The sequence below is a fragment of the Protobothrops mucrosquamatus genome, unplaced genomic scaffold, assembly GCF_001527695.2.
Source record: "Protobothrops mucrosquamatus isolate PMUCROS unplaced genomic scaffold, P.Mucros_1.0 scaffold1671, whole genome shotgun sequence".
Lineage (NCBI taxonomy): Eukaryota > Metazoa > Chordata > Lepidosauria > Squamata > Viperidae > Protobothrops > Protobothrops mucrosquamatus.
In genome coordinates, this window is record NW_015387828.1 from 3,053 (window position 1) to 25,615 (window position 22,563).

At 39.9% G+C, this 22,563-nt stretch overlaps 1 protein-coding gene across 1 annotated transcript in view; it reads right to left on the reverse strand.

The window, feature by feature from the left end:
* Positions 1-4,980: 4,980 nt before the first annotated feature.
* GRID1 (glutamate ionotropic receptor delta type subunit 1) overlaps positions 4,981-22,563 on the reverse strand; it is a 304,954-nt gene continuing 287,371 nt past the window's right edge. Inside the window, exons 11-14 of the mRNA XM_015822769.2 lie at positions 14,622-14,817; positions 7,262-7,428; positions 6,029-6,269; positions 4,981-5,082 (exon numbers count right to left, since the gene is read on the reverse strand). Of these exons, the coding sequence (XP_015678255.2) occupies positions 4,981-5,082; positions 6,029-6,269; positions 7,262-7,428; positions 14,622-14,817 (706 nt within the window). The remainder of the gene's footprint in view (positions 5,083-6,028; positions 6,270-7,261; positions 7,429-14,621; positions 14,818-22,563) is intronic.

The following is a 22,563-nucleotide window of genomic DNA, read 5'->3' on the forward strand; positions in this document are numbered from 1 at the left end:
ATAATCAACCCACTGATGGGATGAAACGGAAATAATGTATATATTTATTTGCCATTTCTAGAGTTCCCCACTACGCGCTATTAAGCCAGCTAGAGAAAGTGGTTAAGCAATTGGTTTTTAATGTACATTAATTTACATCCTCATTAGTCAAGGTTTCAATACTGAGGAAGGTATAATCATAATGCATATATGAATGGGGAAAAATAAGACTCAAATTATGCTCATTAATTTAGATCTGGCAACCGACTTAGTCAAACACCACTTAATGCTACATAAAATAAATGTTGCTGACTGCATTTCAAATAGTTTGCAGAGTTTGATTCAGTATTTATTTTATATGTTGCAAAAAGATTGACTTCAAAGTCTACCTTAATCTCTCTCCATAAAACTACTTGGAGAAGATCAAGAAGTTATATGAAGTCCTTGCCGATAAAAATTATATGAAATATTTTGCTTTGAAATTTGCAATCTCTTTATTGACTTGGGCATGTATTTCTTTGACATTCCATTTTTGGGGATATGCAAATTTAAAATAGTAAAACACTGATGCTTTTGAAGCATGAGATTGCTAGCCAAGCTGAGAGAAAGCGACAGGGAAAAATAATTTACTCTCTACAATTTATTTACTCAGTTATAAAGGATCAATCAGTGTCTCTTTATCACTGCAGCTACTTCTAGCACCTTGCAAGCATGTACAAAAAGATTATAATGCATTGTAATGTACAGGAATGTGCAATTTATGGACAGCATATATTAGAAATATTGTTAGATGTAAGTACATGACATTCTCATTCATAAAAAAAATGGGAAAAGGTATGCAGCTAGGTGGCCATTTGTTCTTTGCGCCCATATTTCTAGTACGTTGCATTTCATGGAAGTGGTATTCTTTTATTCTTCCCCTTTTTGCTTCTTTTGCTTCTGATTTGCTCTTTCGCTGCAAAAAGTGTGTTGACTGGGTCACACAGGGTGTTACCATGTGTAACAAAGGACCATTCAGAAAGCATTTCGCTTCATGGAATAGAGCTTCGTGGTCTAAACCCATCATCTTTTGGAAAAGCTGATCATTGTTAAATTGTGTTGGCTAACATGGGCAGGAAAGAATTCTAACGTTACCGTAGGATTACATTTTTGAACTGCACTCTTCCTGACAGAATGAAATAGTAAGAAAGCAGCTCTGTTTGGTCTATATTGGTCCTTTCTGTTGGTTGATACAAAGGAAGCTTGGTGTGCACCTGACATACAGTTAGTTTAAATATCTGTGTGAAATGGGTGGAAACTCATCAAGGAGAGAAGCAACCTAGAACTAAGGAGAAACTTCCTGACAGTTAGAACAATTAACCAGTGGAACAACCTGCCTCCAGAAGCGGTGAATGCTCCAACACTGGAAGTTCTTAAGAAGAGACTGGATAGCCATTTGTCCGAAATGGTATAGGGTTTCCTGCCTGAGCAGGAGGTTGGACTAGATGATCTCCGAGGTCCCTTCCAACTTTATCATTATTATTATTATTGGCTTTGTTGATCAGGAATATTTTTTTCCTGATATCTGCCTTGAATGTAACAGCATGTTATAGATATTTAAACAGACATAAATATATGAAAATATGATGTGCATCACACACACATATGTATAATAATAATAATAATAAAGTTGGAAGGGACCTTGGAGGTCATCGAGTCCAACCCCTTGCTCAGGCAGGAAACCCTATACCATTTCGGAAAGATGGCTGTCCAGTCTCTTCTTAAAAACTTCCAGTGTTGGAGCATTCACCGCTTCTGGAGGCAGGTTGTTCCACTGGTTAATTGTTCTAGCTGTCAGGAAGTTTCTCCTTAGTTCTAGGTTGCTTCTCTCCTTGATTAGTTTCCATCCATTGCTTCTTGTCCTGCCTTCGGGCGCTTTGGAGAATAGCTTGACTCCCTCTTCTTTGGGGCAGCCCCTGAGATATTGGAAGACTGCTATCATGTTCCCCCTCGTCCTTCTCTTCATTAAACTAGACATACCCAATTCCAGCAACCGTTCCTTATATGTTTTAGCCTCCAGTCCCCTAATCATCTTTGTTGCTCTTCTCTGTAGTCTTTCTAGGGTCTCAACATGTTTTTTACATCGTGGTGACCAAAACTGGAGTAGGAATTAGAATTTGTGCAAAAATGCTGAAATCTTGCGTGAGTTATGCATTTTCTTTGTGTTCTTTATATACTGCACAGTATTAATTCAGGGCTCTGTGGAGGACAGTGAAACATAGTTTCCTGGTGGCTAGATCATGTCTGTATTGGGTTACTAACTCTTCAGTTTAAAAAAAAATGGGTGGGGCTTCAGGTTTCATATATTTAAGGCAAGATTCATGAGTCGTGGTAAAGCACAGGCTCTGTATGCAGAAATATGAAGGTTTAGTTCCTGGAAGGAATGGGATAATACTGTATGCTTTCTCGCCCCCTTTTTTATTTTATTTCTTGATATAAGTAATATAATACTGCTGAAATGGCCTAGATGAAGGAAACGTTTTAGATAATTAAACCCGTCTGAATTTAGGGAAATTATAATGTATAAAAAAGAAAAAAAAGGATTAGATGACTAGACACATTAAATGGAACATTTAAAGATTAAATATATTTTTAAGCATGGTTAAAAAAGAATAAGAAATTTTGGGAATGAATATATATTAGCTTAGGAGGAATATATATTTTAAGTAGTATTTTACTTTTTTATGTTTCTTTACTCTTGCTCTTTTTCCCCTTTTCTTTACTGCTTTTACCTATTCTTTAAGAAATGCAAAAGTGTGGAGATGGTTTATACGGGAAAAATGGATTTAAATCTTTAAATGTAATTATCTGTTGAGAAAATCTTAACCAGCAAGGAAACTTTGAACTTTATGGGAGAAACAAATCTAAATAAGGACTGTAGCAGGATATAAGATGAGGCCACCAGAATGATTAGATGGAAAAGAAATATTATATTGATGTGATCATTATTTCTAGGAATATTGGGGTGGGGGGAAATCATATATGTAACTGTTATTTATCAAAATAATAAGAACTGTATTAATTTGAGGTTTGCAAAGAAGACATTTTGGGGAAAGGGGGAAATCAACTAAATGTACTATGTGGATTATGGATTATAGAAACCAACTGTTAATGATTTTTCTTTACAAATGTAAACCCATCAAACACAACGTTTACCAACCATTAAGTGATTTATGCCTTCACATCTCTGAGTCAACCAGAAACTGGTTGATGCACACAGTNCTCTCTCTCTCTCTCTCTCTCTCTCTCTCTCTCTCTCTCTCTCTCTCTCTCTCTCTCTCTCTCTCTCTCTCTCTCTCTGTATAAGATGCTTTCATGACAGGTTGATCACTATTGCTTGAAATGTTTGCAAGGGAATCCTTTGAGGGTAGTAAATTTCATATATGTTCTTGCAAGCCATTCATTCAGCATTTTTAAAAAAAAACAGCCCCCTTTTTAAGGAATAGATCAGAAAGAAGAAAGGGAGAAGGTTCAACCTGTCAGAATGAATTATCGTGGCATTAATGGATGAAATGAACAATCATACCTCGGCCCACACCCTGGACCACAGAATAGTATAATGTCAAAAATGCATTCTCTATGCCTGCCCCTCCCAGTGGTATTTTCCTCCACAAAGAAAACTGCACTGCGAGAAGAACTCATGAAACTGTCCTTGATCCCCACATCTTTCTCTGCTGTTGTCTCTCTTTCTTCACTTCGATCATCTACGAATCACAGAGTATGCATCTTGTAATGCCTTCACCTCTGTGTGGGGGTAGAAACAACCTGAAATGCTTTTGTGTGTCATTTTCCTTCCCTGATTTTCATGGTTACCTTTCAATAATTGAAACAGAGTCATTTTAGGCAGTAAATCCTCTTTTTTCTTCATTCCAGAGCAGAGAGGGCTGTTCAAGTGTCCTACGGTTCAGATGCAGTGAGTCAAAGTGAAGTTCTGCAGAAACCTCACTGCTTATCTAAGTCTCTGTGGATCAGATATTATTGTCCACAATCTCCAACAAATGGATTGCCTTCATTGGGAAATTATTAGCTCTACATGGCCATACATTTAGCTATATATGCTTGTACATGTAGCTGCACAGGTAGCATGCTTGACATCACCCTGCCAACAAAAGTGTGTATAGTCAAGGCCATGGTTTTCCCAGTTGCAATGTATGGATGTGAAAGTTGGACCATAAGAAAGGCTGAGCGCCAAAGAACTGAGGCCTTTGAACTATGGTGCTGGAGAAGACTCCTGCGAGTCGCCTGGACTGCAAGGCGATCAAACCGGTCAGTCCTAGAGGAGATCAACCCTGACTGCTCTTTAGAAGACCGGATCCTGAAGTTGAAGCTCAAATACTTTGGCCACCTAATGAGAAGGAAGGACTCACTGGAGAAGAGCCTAATGCTGGGAAAGCTGGAGGGCAATAGAAGAAGGGGACGACAGAGAAGGAGGTGGCTGGATGGAGTCACTGAAACAGTAGGCGTGAACTTAAATGGACTCCAGAAGATGGTAGAGGAGAGGAAGGCCTGGAGGAACATTGTCCATGGGGTCGCGATGGGTCAGACACGACTTCGCAACGAACAACAACAACAACAATGGGGCTATTTCTTTCCCCTGAACCCTGGAAGCAACGGCTTGGAATCCATGACACCATTGGCCAACATTATTACAACATTTGTTATACAATAGATTTAACAGATTGGATGCAGTTCCTAGCTAAAGTGGAATATCTTAGGCTAGTTGTCCTGGGGCCAGAAAGGGGGACCACCTTTCTGAACATTTTTTCCCCAAGTGCTTTGTCATAAACACACGCATGCAAGTGGAAATCCTAACCTGGACCACTGACCACTCGGTTTAAGAAAAAAATGAGGGCTTTGTATGGGATTCCTTTTTTGGGGAAGGTGGGAAAGAACCAGATAAGTTGTTTCTGTGCTTCTAAAACTTTCATGCTCAAGGAAGGGGCCAAAGGCAGGGCAGCTGAGCTACTCTCTTACCCCTAAAGATGATCTCTCCATGGCAAGGTTGAGGCACAATGGTGAGGCAATGCGGGAATGTTTGTGGTACTGTTGCCTCCCAGCTTGTATCTGCTCTATAAATAAATACAGGACTTTAGTTGGCGGAGCTGACATTTTGGCACCTTCCATAAAGACACAAACATATGGGATTTCAAAGAAAAAGAAGAAGAAGACAACAGGCATTATTTAATATTTTTAAAACAACAACAACAAGACCACCCTGTATTTCAATGTCCTCGTCTCCACCAGTATCCACTGAGAGCACCTAACACTTTCATGCCTCCATTTTGACCTCTTTTCTCTTACTCCCCCTTGGTCTATGTTTTATACTCCCTATTCCATACAGTAGTGGCCAAAATTGTGGAAACCTTTTGGGAAAAGTGTATTTTTGAGGTTTGATGGCTAATAACACCACTTTTTTGGGGAGTAGTACCATAAAATTATATATCAACGGAAAGATAATTTAATCAAGAACGTAATGCAACAAAGTTTGTTCAATTATCTGTACTTTGTTCTATGAAAAATTATAGCCAAATAATCAGAAAAAGGAAGCACAACTTGCTCAGCTTGATCTCAGGTAGCTTTCCTTCATCTGATTGTAGCCAATGAGCGTGAGTGCTTAGAGAGCCAATCGGGTATCATCTTGTTTTGGCAATGAGCCAATCGGATCACAGTAGGAGTCAGTTATTGATGTCATGTATTGAAGCTGAGAGGAGGACATTTGTCAGTGTGTTATGTGATGGCTATCAAGTTGGTTGGGTTTTTTTGTGTTCTTTCATTTAGTGAGCTTGTAAAACGTAATAAAATTAAAGTCATGGTGCAAAGAGTTGACTGATCGCCCAGAAAGAGATGCAAAATAGTATTATGAAGTGAACAAGGCTACAGTTATAAAGAAATTAGAAGAAAAATGGGTGGAAACTTAACCAAAGGTGGCATTTCTACTGTACACTTTTCCCAAAAGGTTTCCACAATTTTGGCCACTACTGTAGCTGTGATAAGAATAAAAGTTATGGACCTCTTTCGGTGTTTCTTGATGACAACGGTTGCTGCTCCACCACAACTCAAGGGCAGCCACCAGACAGGCCAGGAGCAGGCCGATGGCTAAGATGCAGAAGACCCCTGCAAAACTGTGCAACTTCAAGGCTTTCCCATCCGTCTGGGCATTGGTGTGGCTGTTCAGGTCACAGCGTCCCATCCGTGGCCACCATTTCTCCTTGAAGACATCCAAGTACCCGGCTTCTTGTAGTTCTAGAATCCTGTAGAAGTTCGATCAGAAGAAACCAGAAGCTGAGAACGCCGACACAAAGCAGTGTGTAACAGAAAAAGTCAAAATTGAAAATTGGCATGAAATGTAAAATGGTTTTTCTTTGCATGGTTAATATAAGATAAAAAAGTTGGACAGTTGGATGCAGGCATCCTAATATTGGCTTGGGTTAAAAAATATGTTACTATAATCAATGCTGGTAGAGGTACAGGTGGCTTTGGAGAACCATGTTGTTAAGACACAATTTTTTTGACTTTGACTCTTGAAACCTATTCATGATCTCTGCCTGTTTCTGAAGCGAACCCCACAGACGGGTGTGCAAATTCTACTGGTTCTTAGAACTTTTGGCAGTACGCAACGATACATCTATAATCATAAAAGTCAACCAAGCAAGGAATGTCCTCTAAGCAGGAGTTCCCGTTTAGATGCAATTATTTTTTTAATTTTAATTTGCTAGAGCAATGATTAGAAGTCCTGTTTTTTTTTTTGTTTTTTTTTTGAGGACATGAGGAAGGTTGATACCCCATTCTTTGGTTGTTTATGAAGGAAACCAGTTTGCTTATGAGGAACAGTAGAACAGCTCTAGGGTGATGTTGACAGATTGGTTCAGGATCACCCAGAAGTGTAGCAAGGTTACCCATAGCTCTGCAAGATGTGGGGACATATTTTGAGATTTTTATAGAATTGCTTGTCACGTTATTTATGAATATAATGATCCATTTGATATCAAATCATGCAGTTTTGAGAAACAATTTTGATCAACTTTGCGAGTCATGGTGTAGTGCTGAAGCAAACATTGCATCTAACAATTCACTATGCCAGCTGACCAAGAGTAGATCATACACCACCACTAATGGTGCATGACTGTTATTCTTAGAGCTCTCAGTCGTGGCATTACAGGAGCAACAAAGGACACAGCTTAGCTACACAGAGGTGCTGTTTATAAAGGATACTCAATCTTTGCTTTTGCTCTTAATCCATTACCTTTGCGAGAAGAGATCCCTGTATGGGCTGCCATGTTGGAGAGCCAGCCCGTACCCTTTGCTACTGACGCTATTTCCAATCACGGTCACAGAGCACTCATCGTCTGTCAAGGCTGCATATTCTATCACAGCCATATCCCACAGGAATGCATAGTTGCCTTTCTTGGCCTGCAAAAAAAGATAATAGAAAATAACTTTGAAAAACAAGTCACGTACATCCAAGCCTGCCTTTTCAGAACTGATCCACACCAGTTAGCATCCAAAAACTCTCCAATTCTTGAGTTTTCCTCAAGTTCTCGGACTCCAGCGCTCAAAAATCATTTTTTTTCTCCTGTCCTGAGAGATCTTCCTCCAAATCAGCTTACATATAAGATTTTGGATGTGTTATCTAAGCTCTAGGAAGAGTTCAAAACCCCATGGTTCTCTTCCCCTCTCTTCTAAAGCTGATTGCCCCAGTCTGGTTGGCAAACATCAGGAAGATATGTTTCTTTTAGATGGTTATTTTTTTTTATTTTAAGGACCGAATATGTCTAGTCTTGCCAATCCTAATCTTGTAATGTAGTGCGGCACAATGCAATGTTACCAGCTGATGACTGGAAAGACAGAGCAAGGATTCTCCCTGGCTAAGCAAAAGGGAGATTTATTCAGATTACATAAACTGTCCCTAAACATCTGCCAGCGTCTCAAGTAGGCCAGACAGAAAACCCGACAAAATGAGCTAATTCTATTTTATTGCAAGGCTACATTAACAGAATATTACGAGTCTGAAAGTACAACTCTCCCACCATTTCTTTTTAGCGCCTGTTAAGATAGACTGGATCCCTTTTAAGATTCTTCCTCTGTCTGTTATGCAGCTGTGGGCTCACCCTCTCTTATCAGATTATGCTCTAGGCAGTATTTCCAAGGTCATTCTCGAATCCCATTACAGCTTCACAGAAGCTCTTCACAAATGCTGGCTTAGAAATTCTGTAAAGTTTAATTACTTAACAATATTATTAGGTTTATTTGCCGCCCATCTCGCCTCGGGTTTGGAATTCATTCTCCAATTCTTGGAAAGAATAGAAAAATGGAAGGCACCAAAAGATATCTACCTTAATGAACGTGGTAACATAATGCAGCCTTTAATTAAAGTTGATGGATTACCTTAATGCTACGAAGTAAAACAGCTCATCATAATAAAGCCTGAAACCAGTTTTTATTTCAAACAAATAGCATGTTTTCATTATCAGAAATTCGAGAAGCGGTAAGCTGTTACAGAAAGCCTTCACCGAATATCACGGCAGAAGCAAAAAAACTGTATTTTCCCACTAGATTCATTTGGCTAATATTGGCTTATATTAGTACACACCTACACAGCTCATCTGCAAATGTCAGCCTTAATTGGGATTCTAAACAGTGCCTGCAGGCTGTATGTTTGTAACAAATGTAAATAATTTTTGCTATCTTAATATGTAAGAAATGTCTCTGGATGGGAATTCATGAGGAAAGGGAAAAAAGATCACTTCGCTTGGTTAAAATAATCATTGACTTCCTAATGCATTTAAGTAATATGTTGTTAACTCTCTAGTGAATGTGCAAAGTGCACAGGAACAGATGGTCTGGAGATTCTAATGCAAATAAATGAGGAATCATAAATGCAGACTTCCAAGGTATTAAACAAAAGTTTTATGTATTTTTTCAGCCTGGGCCTTGGGACCTTGAATTTTAAGTGAATTCTTAAAGAGTGCATCATCATAAGCACAAGGGTGTCTTTTTTTCTTTGAATTTAGGCACTGAGTATTTTTTTTATCAGAAACTGAGAAAAGATGCTATTTTAACCAGGTAGCTACAGTACTGCTGAAAATAACAATCACTAAATAAGTTCTCCTGTCCTCTTTTATAAGATGTGAAACAATGCTATGATACCACCCCACTTTGTACTTTTTTACTGAACACCACAATCATTACAAGTATTTAATGAATTAAGAGTTTACATGGTAGGGTCTACTAGTAATTTAAATACATAACAGCCATCATCATCTAAAACATGAAAATATAATATCCTTGATCTTCTCAATATTTGCATGTTTTTTTGCACTGCTCAAGCATGGCAATAATGCCAACTGAGTTGTAAGTGGAAAGAAGCATTCTCTCTGGAATATCCAGAAATGTTTGGTCTGAGTAGGAATCTACACTTTGTTTTAAAGTTTCCACTGCACTGCAGCAAGTCAAAAGCAGATAGGAAGGAGACATTCATGCGTCCTCGTTTTATTTCTTCTTCCTGTCTCATATACAGAAAACAGAAATCCTAAACAAACACTGAGTGGCTATTTTGAGATTTCCAGTCCACTTACTGATCAATACCAGGGCATCAATTCACCTTGACAAGCCTTCCCATCCTATGAAGACATCATGTTCACAAGTAGGTTTTAAGAATGTCCATGTTTTCAAGGCTAATGGATGCTAAGTGAGGATCAAATGGTTCCCTCTTAGATTCCAGAAACATTAGAAGCTTTGTGCTTTTATGAAAAGTCTCCACACACATATGCAGCCTATAAAACAGCACCATGAATCATGTTAAAAAAAAATCACATAGTCTACTATAAGAAGCTTCAGTAAATAGTCCATGATTTTTTTTCCATCTAAAGAAATACATCTTCTCTTCCATTTTCTAAAGGGAAAATGGCTTTGGTCTGAAAAACCACAGTTTCCAGACATGAAAAAAATAAAAGCTACAAAGGATGACATTTACAACATGAATGTTACACAATAGGACCACAATCAGACAATCAAGACAAATTAGGTCTAACAATCAGATTTAGTTTGACAGTATCGGTATCTAAATTTAGGTAGCCTTCTTATTCTTCAACAGTTTGCTAAATGGTCTAAAGGGTTTGTTTTTTTTTAAACTGTTTGCCAAGATGATAGTGAAACATTAATGCTAAATAAATATCTATAATAAATTGATGTTTGCCTTATAAAAAGGGTCTTGTTTTATACACTTATGAAAATGTATGAGTTCATTTATCTGACATAATAGAGAAATGCTAAATAGTCGTACAGGCTTCTTAATGGCCTACTTATTCATTCAGTAAACGTATTTCGTAGCATATTTTATTAGCATAATTTGAAAAAAGGAAGCTAAAATTTTCTGCGTTTGACACAAGACATGTGGGAAGTGGATCCTCAGCCACTCCCCAAGATCCAGCATGTTACACAAGTTGGCATGTTAGACAAAAGCTGCGCAAACAACACAAAAATCCTTGGAAAATATAGACCCAGGTTACTTTAACTAAAGTTATATTTGAAAAAAAATTCAAAAGCACCCAACCTACTACATTTTTAGTAAGTAATATAAGGAGTAGGATTCAGATATCCTGTTTTCTATTTTTGTGGTGTTACTTTGAAATAAAAACTGGTTCTCCTTTGCTCTCAGTGGTTGTAAGGATACGCAACTAGCTCAACTAAAATCTGAACTCAAATGTGTTTCCAAGTAAACGAATACAATTTGCCATCCACCTGAATAGATGAGAAGGTTTTAATCCATCAGAGGGATCTCCTCATTAGATCACCATCAGTTGTCTTACTCCAAATGCCTTTTTTTTTCAAATGAAACCATAAGCTTCTTAGAGAATAAGAGGATGGAGACATGAAGCTCACTGTGAGCATAATGGAGTTTGGAAAGCATAATTATGATACTGCTAAATTCTGCTAAATTCTCAAAACAAAAATCACAGGCAGGATGTAGATGTAGTCAAGATATTATTCTGGGAAAGGATGGTGGTTCCCCCCTCCCTCTGTAGGAACAAACTGTTACACTGGGATCATATGAAGTACACAATCTTATAACAGAGAATGAGCTTCAGTGCAAACATATCCAAACCTAGAGAAGGTCTTTTTAATTGTAGCAATTAAACCCTGAGCTCTTTTTCCAAGGGGGAAACAAAACAAAACAATTGTATGGATATTTTTAAACACAACTATGAGATTTCTCCCATTGAAAGCAATGCTTGGTATTTTCCAAATGAGACTCTGGACCTTGGGGCAAGCTGGAAATGATCTGTCTCCAGATCATTTGGAGACAGAAGATTTCTGGAGCATGTTGGACCATGTCTGCACAACCTTGTTATTTGACTTTTTTCTCCTCTACTGTAAGGGGGCATATTTCCCTTTGCTGTGCTGTTATGCATGCATTGTTGTGTGTACACCACACATCGGGAAATGAATGCTTTGTCAACACATACAGCTTGGCATGTGTACCAAAAATGAATTTCAATAAACAATTACATGGAAATGTACAAATAGCGCCTACGTCCAACTAAAATCTGCCTAGTTCTTACTTATTTCCCAGTATTTAGAGAAGCAAAAAATGACGATGCCACAGTGAGAAAAAAATAATAATTTAAATGTTTGATGGCAGGACTTCAGATCTGCAAATGAACGGATCAGGAAATGCAGTTATACAAAGGTGTGATCTAAAGCTATTTAAGGTCAAGGGAGGATTCTAACTGAATTCAATGGCGCAAGAATCAAATTTACGAGGCAGAACACTTTCAACAAGTATTTGAATATTCCCACTCACTTTTCTTTCCCAAGGAGAACCCATGCAGACAATGTCTTGCAAGCGACATTTTCTAAATACGGAATCTGATCACGTACTATTCGCTCGCTGAATACATGCAAATGATTATCAGAGTGTTAGGAATGCTAGTAGCTCGCCCTGTGATTTGAAGAGTAGGTCGCACCGTCTTTATTATTCATTTTGAGCTAGAAAGATTAGACTTGCCATTGAAACTTTGCCTAAAGCAAATCTGGGATCCGCTTCCAGGCAAAACTTCTTCGGATTTCCAGGGGAAATCACTGCAATCACACAAAGCGACATTGATAGGTACCATGATTCTGTGAAAAACAGATCTTTAAGGGAGTGGTTGAACTAAATGGATTGACACATTACAAGATCAGGGGTGAAAGGCATGGTAACGGAGGCAAACCACTCTTGATGGAGTTTAAGACTGGGAAAAAATGATGGGCAGAATCTTGATATTGTGCTATCAGCCCTTCATACGTTAGAAAGGTTGTTTTCAATGTGCACAAAGGTTAAACAGAAATCGGCTTAATTGCATCCCAGAAACAGCTACAATACAGGGAAGCATTACAGAGGAAGTTAAAATGGGTAACAAGAGACGAGAGCTTTTTTTAAAAAAAAGTCTCATTTTTTTCAAATGTAATATGAGATTGATACAGCTGTTGAAGTACAGTTGGAAACAAGGAATTCTTGCAAAAAAAAATGGCAGAACACCACTGACTGTCTGATTCCCTTCCCCTTTCAAAATCTATCCAATAACCGGTATGTGTTATGCTGTGCATAAATTTGGCTCGCCGTTCATTTTTCTCTAAGCGTTCTTCCTAATTCTAATTATCTAGAGAGAGAGAGAGAGGGAAGACAAAAAACAACAACAAAACAAAACGGAAGTATAAAGATGTTTCTGCTATAAACTCTTGGCATACAGAATAAAGGATTTCTAAATTTACAGGCAGCAGGTTTTTCAGATTTATTTTTTATACTGCAGCACTTTGCAGAGGGCAGATAGATATATTAAAATTTGCTACATGTACAGGATTATAAGGTTGGCAAGGAGCACCAACACTTAATATGAGTTTAAGACGATAGACAGGGGCTCCGGAAAGGGTCATTGTGGATCACCTGCACTCAATTGTAGAATTTCTACATTTTCTGCAATCAGCTCACACCTTTCAGCTTTCTGCTGTAACTGCAAAGCCAGATGTGCCTTATCACTCTACACAGTTGCCCAGATTGTCTGTCACTGAAAATTTGTGCTTATTTGTGAGGCTAGGTGGAAATTCTCATTTCCACTATCCCGTTTCCACACTGTCTGGCATTCCCAGCCCTGTCTTCCTGTTTGATTGACAACCTAATTGATCAAGTAAACATGTCCCGGGACTTTCCCTCTGATCGCGATGTGTCAAAATGCAACTCTGAATGTTTTCATTCCTGCAAAAAGCCCAAGCTTTGGGAAGGAAGAGAGGAAAAGAACCAAAATTTCTTGGTGCATGTTTCTTTTTCCAACATTTCTAACATAAGTTGATTTTTATTTGCAACCATTACTACAACAGGCAGGCTACTGCCCATGATACATGCTTGGATAAATCTCTGGAAAGGCTACAGCATGCTGCCAACCATAAGGTGATTTTGAGTAAACAAATGGTTACAAATAATTTGTAATAAATGGTCCATGGCTTGAGAAAACAATTGTTGCAATGATTTAGAGTACTGCAATTATTATTATTATTATGGCTGCTAGATTGACAGCAGACTCCACCCCCCCATTTTTTTACTAGTCATATTGATGTATTTTCTTTGGGTTTTTTTACTTTGTTTTATTGTTCTATTATTTTACTTTCGCTTTGTTTAAACTTCCTTTTTCTTTATTTTTTTCATTGTTGTGAGCCATCTAGAGTTCCCAAAGGGTTGGTCCCCACGTTCTGTTATAAGGTCCCTCACGTTGTTGAACCCAATTATTATTATTATTATTATTATTATTATTATTATTATTATTATTATTATTATTATTATTATTATTATTATTATTATTATTATTATTATTATTATTATAATAATAATTAATAATAATAATAATAAAGTTGGAAGGGACCTTGGAGGTCATCGAGTCCAACCCCCTACTCAGGCAGGAAACCCTATACCATTTCGGACAAATGGCTGTCCAGTCTCTTCTTAAAAACTTCCAGTGTTGGAGCATTCACCGCTTCTGGAGGCAGGTTGTTCCACTGGTTAATTGTTCTCACTGTCAGGAAGTTTCTCCTTAGTTCTAGGTTGCTTCTCTCCTTGGTTAGTTTCCATCCGTGGCTTCTTGTCCTGCCTTCAGGTGCCTTGGAGAATAGCTTGACTCCCTCTTCTTTGGGGCAGCCCTTGAGAGATTGGAAGACTGCTATCATGTCCCCCCTCGTCCTTCTCTTCATTAAACTAGACATACCCAATTCCAGCAGCCGTTCCTTATATGTTTTAGCCCCCAGTCCCCTGATCATCTTTGTTGCTCTTCTGTTAGAATCCCTCTTCTATTATAGTGTAGATGCATAATTCATTTTGAACTTTTGTAAGGGGTGCAAGAATATATCCGAAGCGTTCTAGGGGGTACGGGGTATAGAAAAGATTGGGAACCACTGATCTAGAGTAACCCCATGGCGAGACAGGTGGCAAATATATTTAATAATAATCCTAATTATTAAGATCAATCTCTACTCCCAAGAATTAATCTCTGACTATTTTTTTTTGCACAGCATCAAAGGGATTTGTATTATTTTGGATGAAAATATCGAAGACCTAAATCCTGCATGCGTCTTACCTTCCTGATACCTTCCGAAGGGTTTGCTACGCAGTTATCGGCTCCGTTGTTCTTACTGATGGTCTTCCACATCTCAGCAAAAGTGCTGTCTTGCTCTAAAGGGTTGGTGCCTTTCGCTCTGAAGTACTCGTAAACGGCTGAATCTCTGACTGTGCCATAAGAGATGTCCATTTGCTTGGAAAGGTCCTGAAACGTTCTGAAATGCAAGAGGAATCGAAGGATTATTGGAAGGAGGGAAAAGACGTTGGCTTTATGGGCTGAAAAAAAAAAGGTTCTGGTTTTCCGCAGGAAGAAAATATCACAACTCCCGTAATCAATAATACCACTTGTTTTCATTTGATTCCCCCTCCCTTTTTTTCTAATTAAAAGAAGTGTCGTCCTGTCTTTTTGTTGGGCAAGAAGACAGGGCAACCATGAGAAAATTCTAGTGATCAGAGGCTGCACTCAACCATCTGGGAAGGGAAGATGGCAAGATGCCTCAGGGGTAGGCAACCTTGGCTCTTTGATGACTCGTGGACTTCAACTCTCAGAATTCCTGAGCCAGCCATGCTGAGGGGAAAGAGAGAGGTTTCCATGCTGAGCCATGGCTGGCTCAGGAATTCTGGGAGTTGAAGTCCACGAGTCATCAAAGAGCCAAGGTTGCCTACCCCTGAGGTAGACCCTTGACATCTTCCCTTTCCAGATGGTTGAGTGCAGCCTCTGAGCCAAGGTTGCCTACCCCTGGTCTACCTCAATGAAGATAATTTTTCAAGTTCTTCTATTTGGCAGATTTTGTGTATAGATCTTCTTGTATGTGTTGATTTAATGTGATAAGCCTGCTGCAGAATATAGCTTTGTTTGTATTACTTGTTTATTTTTATTTGTATCCCAATTTTATTATTTTTTACAAATAATTCAAAGCAGTGAACATATCTGACACATCTTCCTCATCCTATTTTCCCTACAGCAACAAAACTGTGCATTGCGCTCTTTATATTTATTTATTTGTATCCTGCCTTTATTATTTTTACAAACAACTCAAACCGATGGACATGTCCCAAACCCTTTCCTCCTCCTATTTGCTCCACAACAAAAGCCCTGTGAAGTGAATTTGACCGAGAGAGAGAGGGACTGGCTTAAAGTCACCCAAATGGCTTTCACACATAAGGTGGGACTAGAACGCGTGATCCCTCACTTTCTAGGCTGGGACCTTCACCGCTAGAACCAAACTCGCTGTAGTTTTGCTAGATTTCCTGGACCGAAGAAGTTGGCAAGTGTACCAACACTTTTAAGTAGTCGTGGTCAAAAAGATCAGACTGGAAAGAGAAAAAAAGGGTCAGGGTTAGCTGTTGAAAAGATATCCACAGGTTTCCTACCCCTGAGGTAGGCTCTCCTGTTGTGTAACTCAGCGCTTTGTAGATTTAATCTCTGCAGGTGAGTGGCTTAGATTTTCTTTTTGTACTTTATTATTAGACAATTTAAAGAGGATATATAAACATCAAAAAGGAAGCGAGAATAAAAAAAAAGTACAGCACAGCAAAGGATTTCAAATGTGATGGAAATTATAATTTTCCAGCATATCGTTCGTTAAGGATGAATCACTGAAGGTATTTTATCATTGTAGAGACTGAACATTGCTATTAAGCTCTAAGATAAGCATGATATAGGTGTGAACATCAGTCGTGTGATATTGATTGACGTACCACACTATTCTTGTCATTTAAGTTGGATATAAGAACTCTAAATCTGTAGGGTATTTTAACTTTATACATGAGACGCGTACCTCTTTGGGTTAAAAAGCTACACCATGTTTACATACACAATTGAACATCAGATGCTTTCCAAAGGTAAGAATCAAATCTGTAAGTTGAATTCTCTGTCGTATTTACTTTTAAGATAGGAAATTATTTTAGACATAGAATTATATTCCTACAACTTAGTTTAGCAGGGGTCAAACAGTCTTTCCAGCAAAAAGCATACAATATTCTTGCATTAGTTAACCTACTCGAAGCAAATTCAATGTACCTTGAACAGTTAGATGGTTTAATAAAGTTTAATAAAAATATTAAAGACTACCTGAAGGCAAGACAAGAAGAGCAATAAAGATGATCAGGGGACTGGAGGCTAAAACATATAAGGAACGGTTGCTGGAATTGGGTATGTCTAGTTTAATGAAGAGAAGGGCGAGGGGGGACATGATAGCAGTGTTCCAGTATCTCAGGGGCTGCCCCAAAGAAGAGGGAGTCAAGCTATTCTCCAAGGCGCCTGAAGGCAGGACGAGAAGCAACGGATGGAAACTAATGAAGGAGAGAAGCAACCTAGAACTGAGGAGAAACTTCCTGACAGTGAGAACAATTAACCAGTGGAACAACCTGCCTCCAGAAGCTGTGAATGCTCCAACAGTGGAAGTTTTTAAGAAGAGACTGGACAGCCATTTGTCCGAAATGGTGTAGGGTTTCCTGCCTGAGCAGGGGGTTGGACTAGATGACCTTCAAGGTCCCTTCCAACTTTTATTATTATTATTATTATTATTATTATTATTATTATTATTATTATTATTATTATTATTATTATTATTATTATTATTATTATTATTATTATTATTATTGGAATTCAGTATGAAAGAATGACCCAGCTTGTTCATTCTACTTCCAGCAAATTTTAGAGAATGAACTGTCCATTTTAGCAATATATTAATGATTAAAACATTAAAACATTTTATACTAAGTATAACCTTTGGAGTACATTGAATGTTGTTTCATTGAAATTCCCACATGTGCGTAGCTATTACTGCATTCGGATTTTGCATCCATTTGACTTATTCATTTTTTTTAATGGTCTTTTCCCAGCAGTTAATAAGGCCCGGTCGATATTTTGGTCCTCGTGTTTTATATAAGTTTGCAAATTCACTCGAGTCTCTAAGCACTCCCTCTTGTTTCCGCAGTTCTTTTAATATTATTCTGTTTACTATTTTCACACTAATGAAGCCACCGTTGGGTTACGTGTGGTTTCTCTTTTGATTTATAATGAATCAGTAATGTCACTTGTATATCCAGAGTCTTAGAAGTTGATCAAAGACTGTCAGCCTTATGACATCACAAATTCAGGTGCGTGATTTTGTCACTAAACCTATTTTCCCATCCTTCATAACCAGTTGTATCCTCCTCTTTCTTCTTTCTCCTCCTTCTCTTTTTTTCTCTTCCTTCTCTTCCTTCCCCTCCCTCTTCCATGTCTTCCTCCTCTTTTCCCTGCCCCCTCCTCTTCTTCCTCCTCCTTCTCTTTCTTCTGTTCTTCCTCTTCTCCTCCCTCCCCTCCTCTGGCACAAAAGCCACCAACTGGCACCTTTGGTAGAGTCCTGCTTCCATTTACAGCAGACATGTCAAACACAAGGCCCGGGGGCCAGATGCGGCCCGCGATGTGGTTTCATGTGGCCTGCGAAGCCATCCTGGAAACAGTGAGGGAACGGCCCCCACTGCCTTGGCCCTGGCCCAGGCCGGCCGGCCGGGAGCCAATGTACAATTTTGTGGTGGCCATCTATGCTGAAACGCATTCAGTCTCCCTCTGACTTTGCCCTGGTACCCATCATGAACAACCTGGCTTAGGAGAGCAAGCAGAGCAGCAGCAGCCTTGAGAAGGAGGTAAGTGCAGCTAGGTGCCCCCTTGTGGAAGTGGGGCTGGGCTTGGTGCCACGGGTGCTCGAGGGCCAGGCTGGGCGTTTGACCTCTGCTGCCCAGGGCTCCGGGCAGCCCGCACCACCATTCAGCCCACTCCACATGGCCTGAGAGGAACAGTGAGGCTCCTCCAGTGGACCATGCCTTGGCACTTGCCCTGGTCCATCCCCTTCTGCCAGAGACCTTCAGATCTGTCCCATTCCTGCCCAGGCCCCCACAGGCACCATTGATGTGAACAATGTAGAGCTAGTCATGCCCACCCAATAGGCCACACCCACTCCCTCCACGTCCACCCAGTAGGCCACACCCACCCTGGCCACACCCACCCGGTCCCCCACGGGCAACTGCAATGCTGATGCGGCCCTCAATGAAATTGAGTTTGACACCCCTGATTTACAGCCACGTTTAATACAGAATAAGGGAGGAATACTTGGAAAATGCCTCAGCGAAATAAAAAAAAGATTGTTGTTGTTGTTGTTAGTTGCAAAGTCATATCTGACCCATCGCAACCCCATGGACAACATTCCTCCAGGCCTTTCAAAGCAGCATTTACAAAAATACGTTCTCTCTTCTTGTCTCTATTAACACCAATGTGAAATGCATACCGATATCTGTATATATATTTTTTGCAAGATGCTAGACAGTGTTTTCATCACCAAGGCATCTTTGTAATTATTGTTCACTAATTACATACAATTAGAGCAAAACAACATCTTGGGATAATACACAGATGGGCAGGAAAGCTGTCAGAATGGGAGACCCAACCATCTCACCCCCTTCTATTATCTCCTACCTCGTGTCTGCAACATGAGCAAAGAGGCAAAGCTCTGATGAATGTGAAAGATCAACATGAATTAAACAGCTGAACTTAGATGGGAAATTGTTGTGCATTCTTGCCATGCCAGCCTCTGCTCAACGAAATACATAATTGTCATGAAACTCCAGTACGAGTTCACCTTCATCCTGCACCTTTGAAATGTTAATTTTCTTCCCTTATGTTGATATTTATTCCTTCTTCTTTGGTGGCTACTAAAGCTGCATTCATCTCGTTAACTCTTTAGATAAATAAGTAAATAAGTACATTCATTAAATAAATGTAGCACCACCCCCGTAGGGACCGCTTAAGTCCGGGCTCTCCCAACTTCCGGTTCCGGTACGCGGCGATGCCAGATGTGCTTCGAGACTTGTCTCCGCACCGTCTGGAGTTTCCTTCGCCGGTAGACCCCCTAGGGGGTCGAAAGTCGCCCTGGAGGGGTGACCACCGAGGAGGAGGTTTGCTGGTAGATAGGGGAGGGCAGCAGCTTCCCCCGTGTCTCCAGCTATCTCCTTAGGGCCGACGGAGCAAAGATCGGCCTGCAAGATGGCAGATCACCCTGCTGCACCAGCCGAAAGTCACACTGACACCTAAGCGCAATAGACCCACCGCGGATGATCCGGGTGAGACCCTTTTTGTTCCTCTCTTCACCCTATGTTTTTTTTTGCCTGCAAAAGCTTCGTTGGAATTATTTCCCCATCTGTAAAAAGCGGCGTTTGTATGTGTGGGAACAAAGGCATTTTACAAAAGGACAGATTAAAACCTTTTTAAAGACTATATTTTATCTCTATTCACGTTGAGGTACAGAAAAAAATGTTTTTGTTTTTTTGGGACCGGTATTATATTGGTAGAGTATTTCTTTTTCCATTGTTTCTTTGAAAAATAGAAAAAAGGAAAAAAAATGGCGTTTGAAAAAGTAGCCACCAGCCAAAGGAGGTCTCTCACATTGGCGCCTCTGCCTAACAGGGCACGTAACACGCTGGTATTCAGTCACAATCGGCAGCCACGCACATAGGGCGGTGATGGTCGCTCTCTCTCGCAACAGTGATTCACGTGGGATGATGGTGGTTGATCTCAGGCAATAAGAACTTACAGGGAAAGATGATAGTCAATTCCTGATAACAGCAGCTGGCATAAGGCAATGGTAGTCCGTCTCTAGTAGCAGCAACCTGCTCAGAACGATGGCAGTCAGCCTCTGGTGACAACAACTTTGCCTAAGATAATGGTAGTCAGTCTCTAATGACAACAACTTGCCCAGAACGATGTTAATCAGCCTCTGGTGACAGCAACTTGCCTAGAACGATGGCAGTCAGTCTCTGGTGGCAACAACTTGCCCAGGATGATGTTAATCAGTCTTTGATGACAACAACTTGCCTAGAACGATGGCAGCCAATCTCTGGCACTGGCAGAGGCCTCCCTTGTCCACTCTCCTTGTCCCTCTCTAACCTCATTCCATGTAATCCCCTTTTATCTCCCCCACTGATCCTATAAAAAAAAACCTTACCTCCCACTAAAAGACGTATGTCAAACTCTTTCCCAACTCTCCCTCTGCCTAGCTTACTCCAATGAAGGAAAGTAATTAAAACTCCACAAACTACCCTCTCTCCCTCTCTTCGTCTGGACTGCCTGCAACGAAAGAGAAAGAAACAATAAAACTTCACCTTTCCCCGCCCCTCATTCTCTCTCGCTCTCTCTGCCTGGCCTGCTTCAAGCAAACAGCTCCAACAAGCTACTCTCACCCTCTATCTCTCTCTACCTAAACTGCTTCAAGCAAACAGCTCTGGCAAGCTACTCTCTCTCTCTCTCTCTCTCTCTCTCTCTCTCTCTCTCTCTCTCTCTCTCTCTCCTGCTTCAAGCAAACAGCCCCAGAAACTACTCTCACTCTCTATCCCTCTCTGCCTGGCCTGCTTCAAATAAACAGCTCCAGAAACTACTCTCACTCTCTATCCCTCCCTCTTTCATCCGGCTTGCTTGTAACGAAGCAAAAAAAAAAAGCAAACATGAAAACCCTAACTTCTTACTGTCTCTTCAATCAGCAACCTCCACCAAGCCTTCTCTCTTTCTCCCTTATATCAGCTTCCTCCTCCTTTTTCTTCCCTCCTCCAAGCCACGTTCCACCACCAGACCCATGGCAGCTGCCAGAGCTCCTCATCTTCCTGCCAAATCGGCAGGGCTCCTGCAAAACCTCTCAGCTGGCCCCATTCTCACCCCAACTCCGCTACATAAACACTACATATGTGTGTTTTTTTCCCCTCCTTTACTACTTCCTAATTGTGTTTCTTTTTTCTGTATTATAAGCCAACCTGAGAATCAGGTGGAGTAGATGGATGGGATCAGAAACACCACAAATAGCTTTCCTTTCTGTTCATCTTTGCCACTCATTCATCTTTCTCGTGACATAACAATATCGAAAAACTTCACAGTAATTAATCCCTTCTCACCTGTCCAAACACAGGTTTCCTGGAAATCTATCAACTATAATTACTGCAAAAACTCTTCCAGCCTTTAAGTGCCATCAGGATTAGGACTGGAATGCGGATCCTGAATTATGGCTGCTTCAAATCAACCAAATTTCTTTTGTTACACAAAGGCACAATTAAATTTTCTACTTCCACAAACAAGAGGCACACTACATTTTACTGAAATAAGTCATTTCAGTGAGCCTGACATAATATAAACTGCAGGTGATGAATTAAGAGGTGATGAATTAAGAGGTATGCAGAGTAACATTTTCATATCCACCCATTTTGTCACTGGAGATTTCATCCTTCTGGCTCACGCACTAACCAATATACTCCCATTAAGCAAGATATCATTTATTTGTCCTGGTTCTAATCAAATTCAAGTTTCTTGGCATATTTTAAGCTAGTTTTACTCTTTTAAGTAGTGTTCATTCTTCTGCCTTACATCATTTTCTTACTGTGCTGGATTCTGAGTCCTGGGTCCCATCGTCTCGATAACAGAAAAGTAAGATAAGCAGAAAGAAGGTGGAGAAGATCAGGCTGAACATCCACAATATTTGCAAGATGATGTTGCCGCAGTAGATGAAGCACCATTTATTCAAACTTTATAAGCTCTCCTTCCATAGAAGAACTGTTGCTGAAGCCTACCTTAGCAGCATATGAAGAAGAATCTTCTCTAAAAGAGCTATGAACATAGCACGGCAGCTCACCTTTTACAGTGCAAGCCATATGCCAGTTCTTTGTCATTTTCAAAAACCAGGCCAAAAAATTCTAATACAGAGATTAAAACAAAGCCATAGTCATAAGCAATACCAATGCTAGCACTGTTCCAAAATCTCAGGGGCTGCCCCAAAGAAGGGGAAGTCAAGCTATTCTCCAAAGCGCCTGAAGGCAGGACAAGAAGCAACGGATGGAAACTAATCAAGGAGAGAAGCAACCTAGAACTAAGGATAAATTTTCTGATAGTGAGAACAATTAACCAGTGGAACGACTTGCCTCCAGAAGTTGTGAATGCT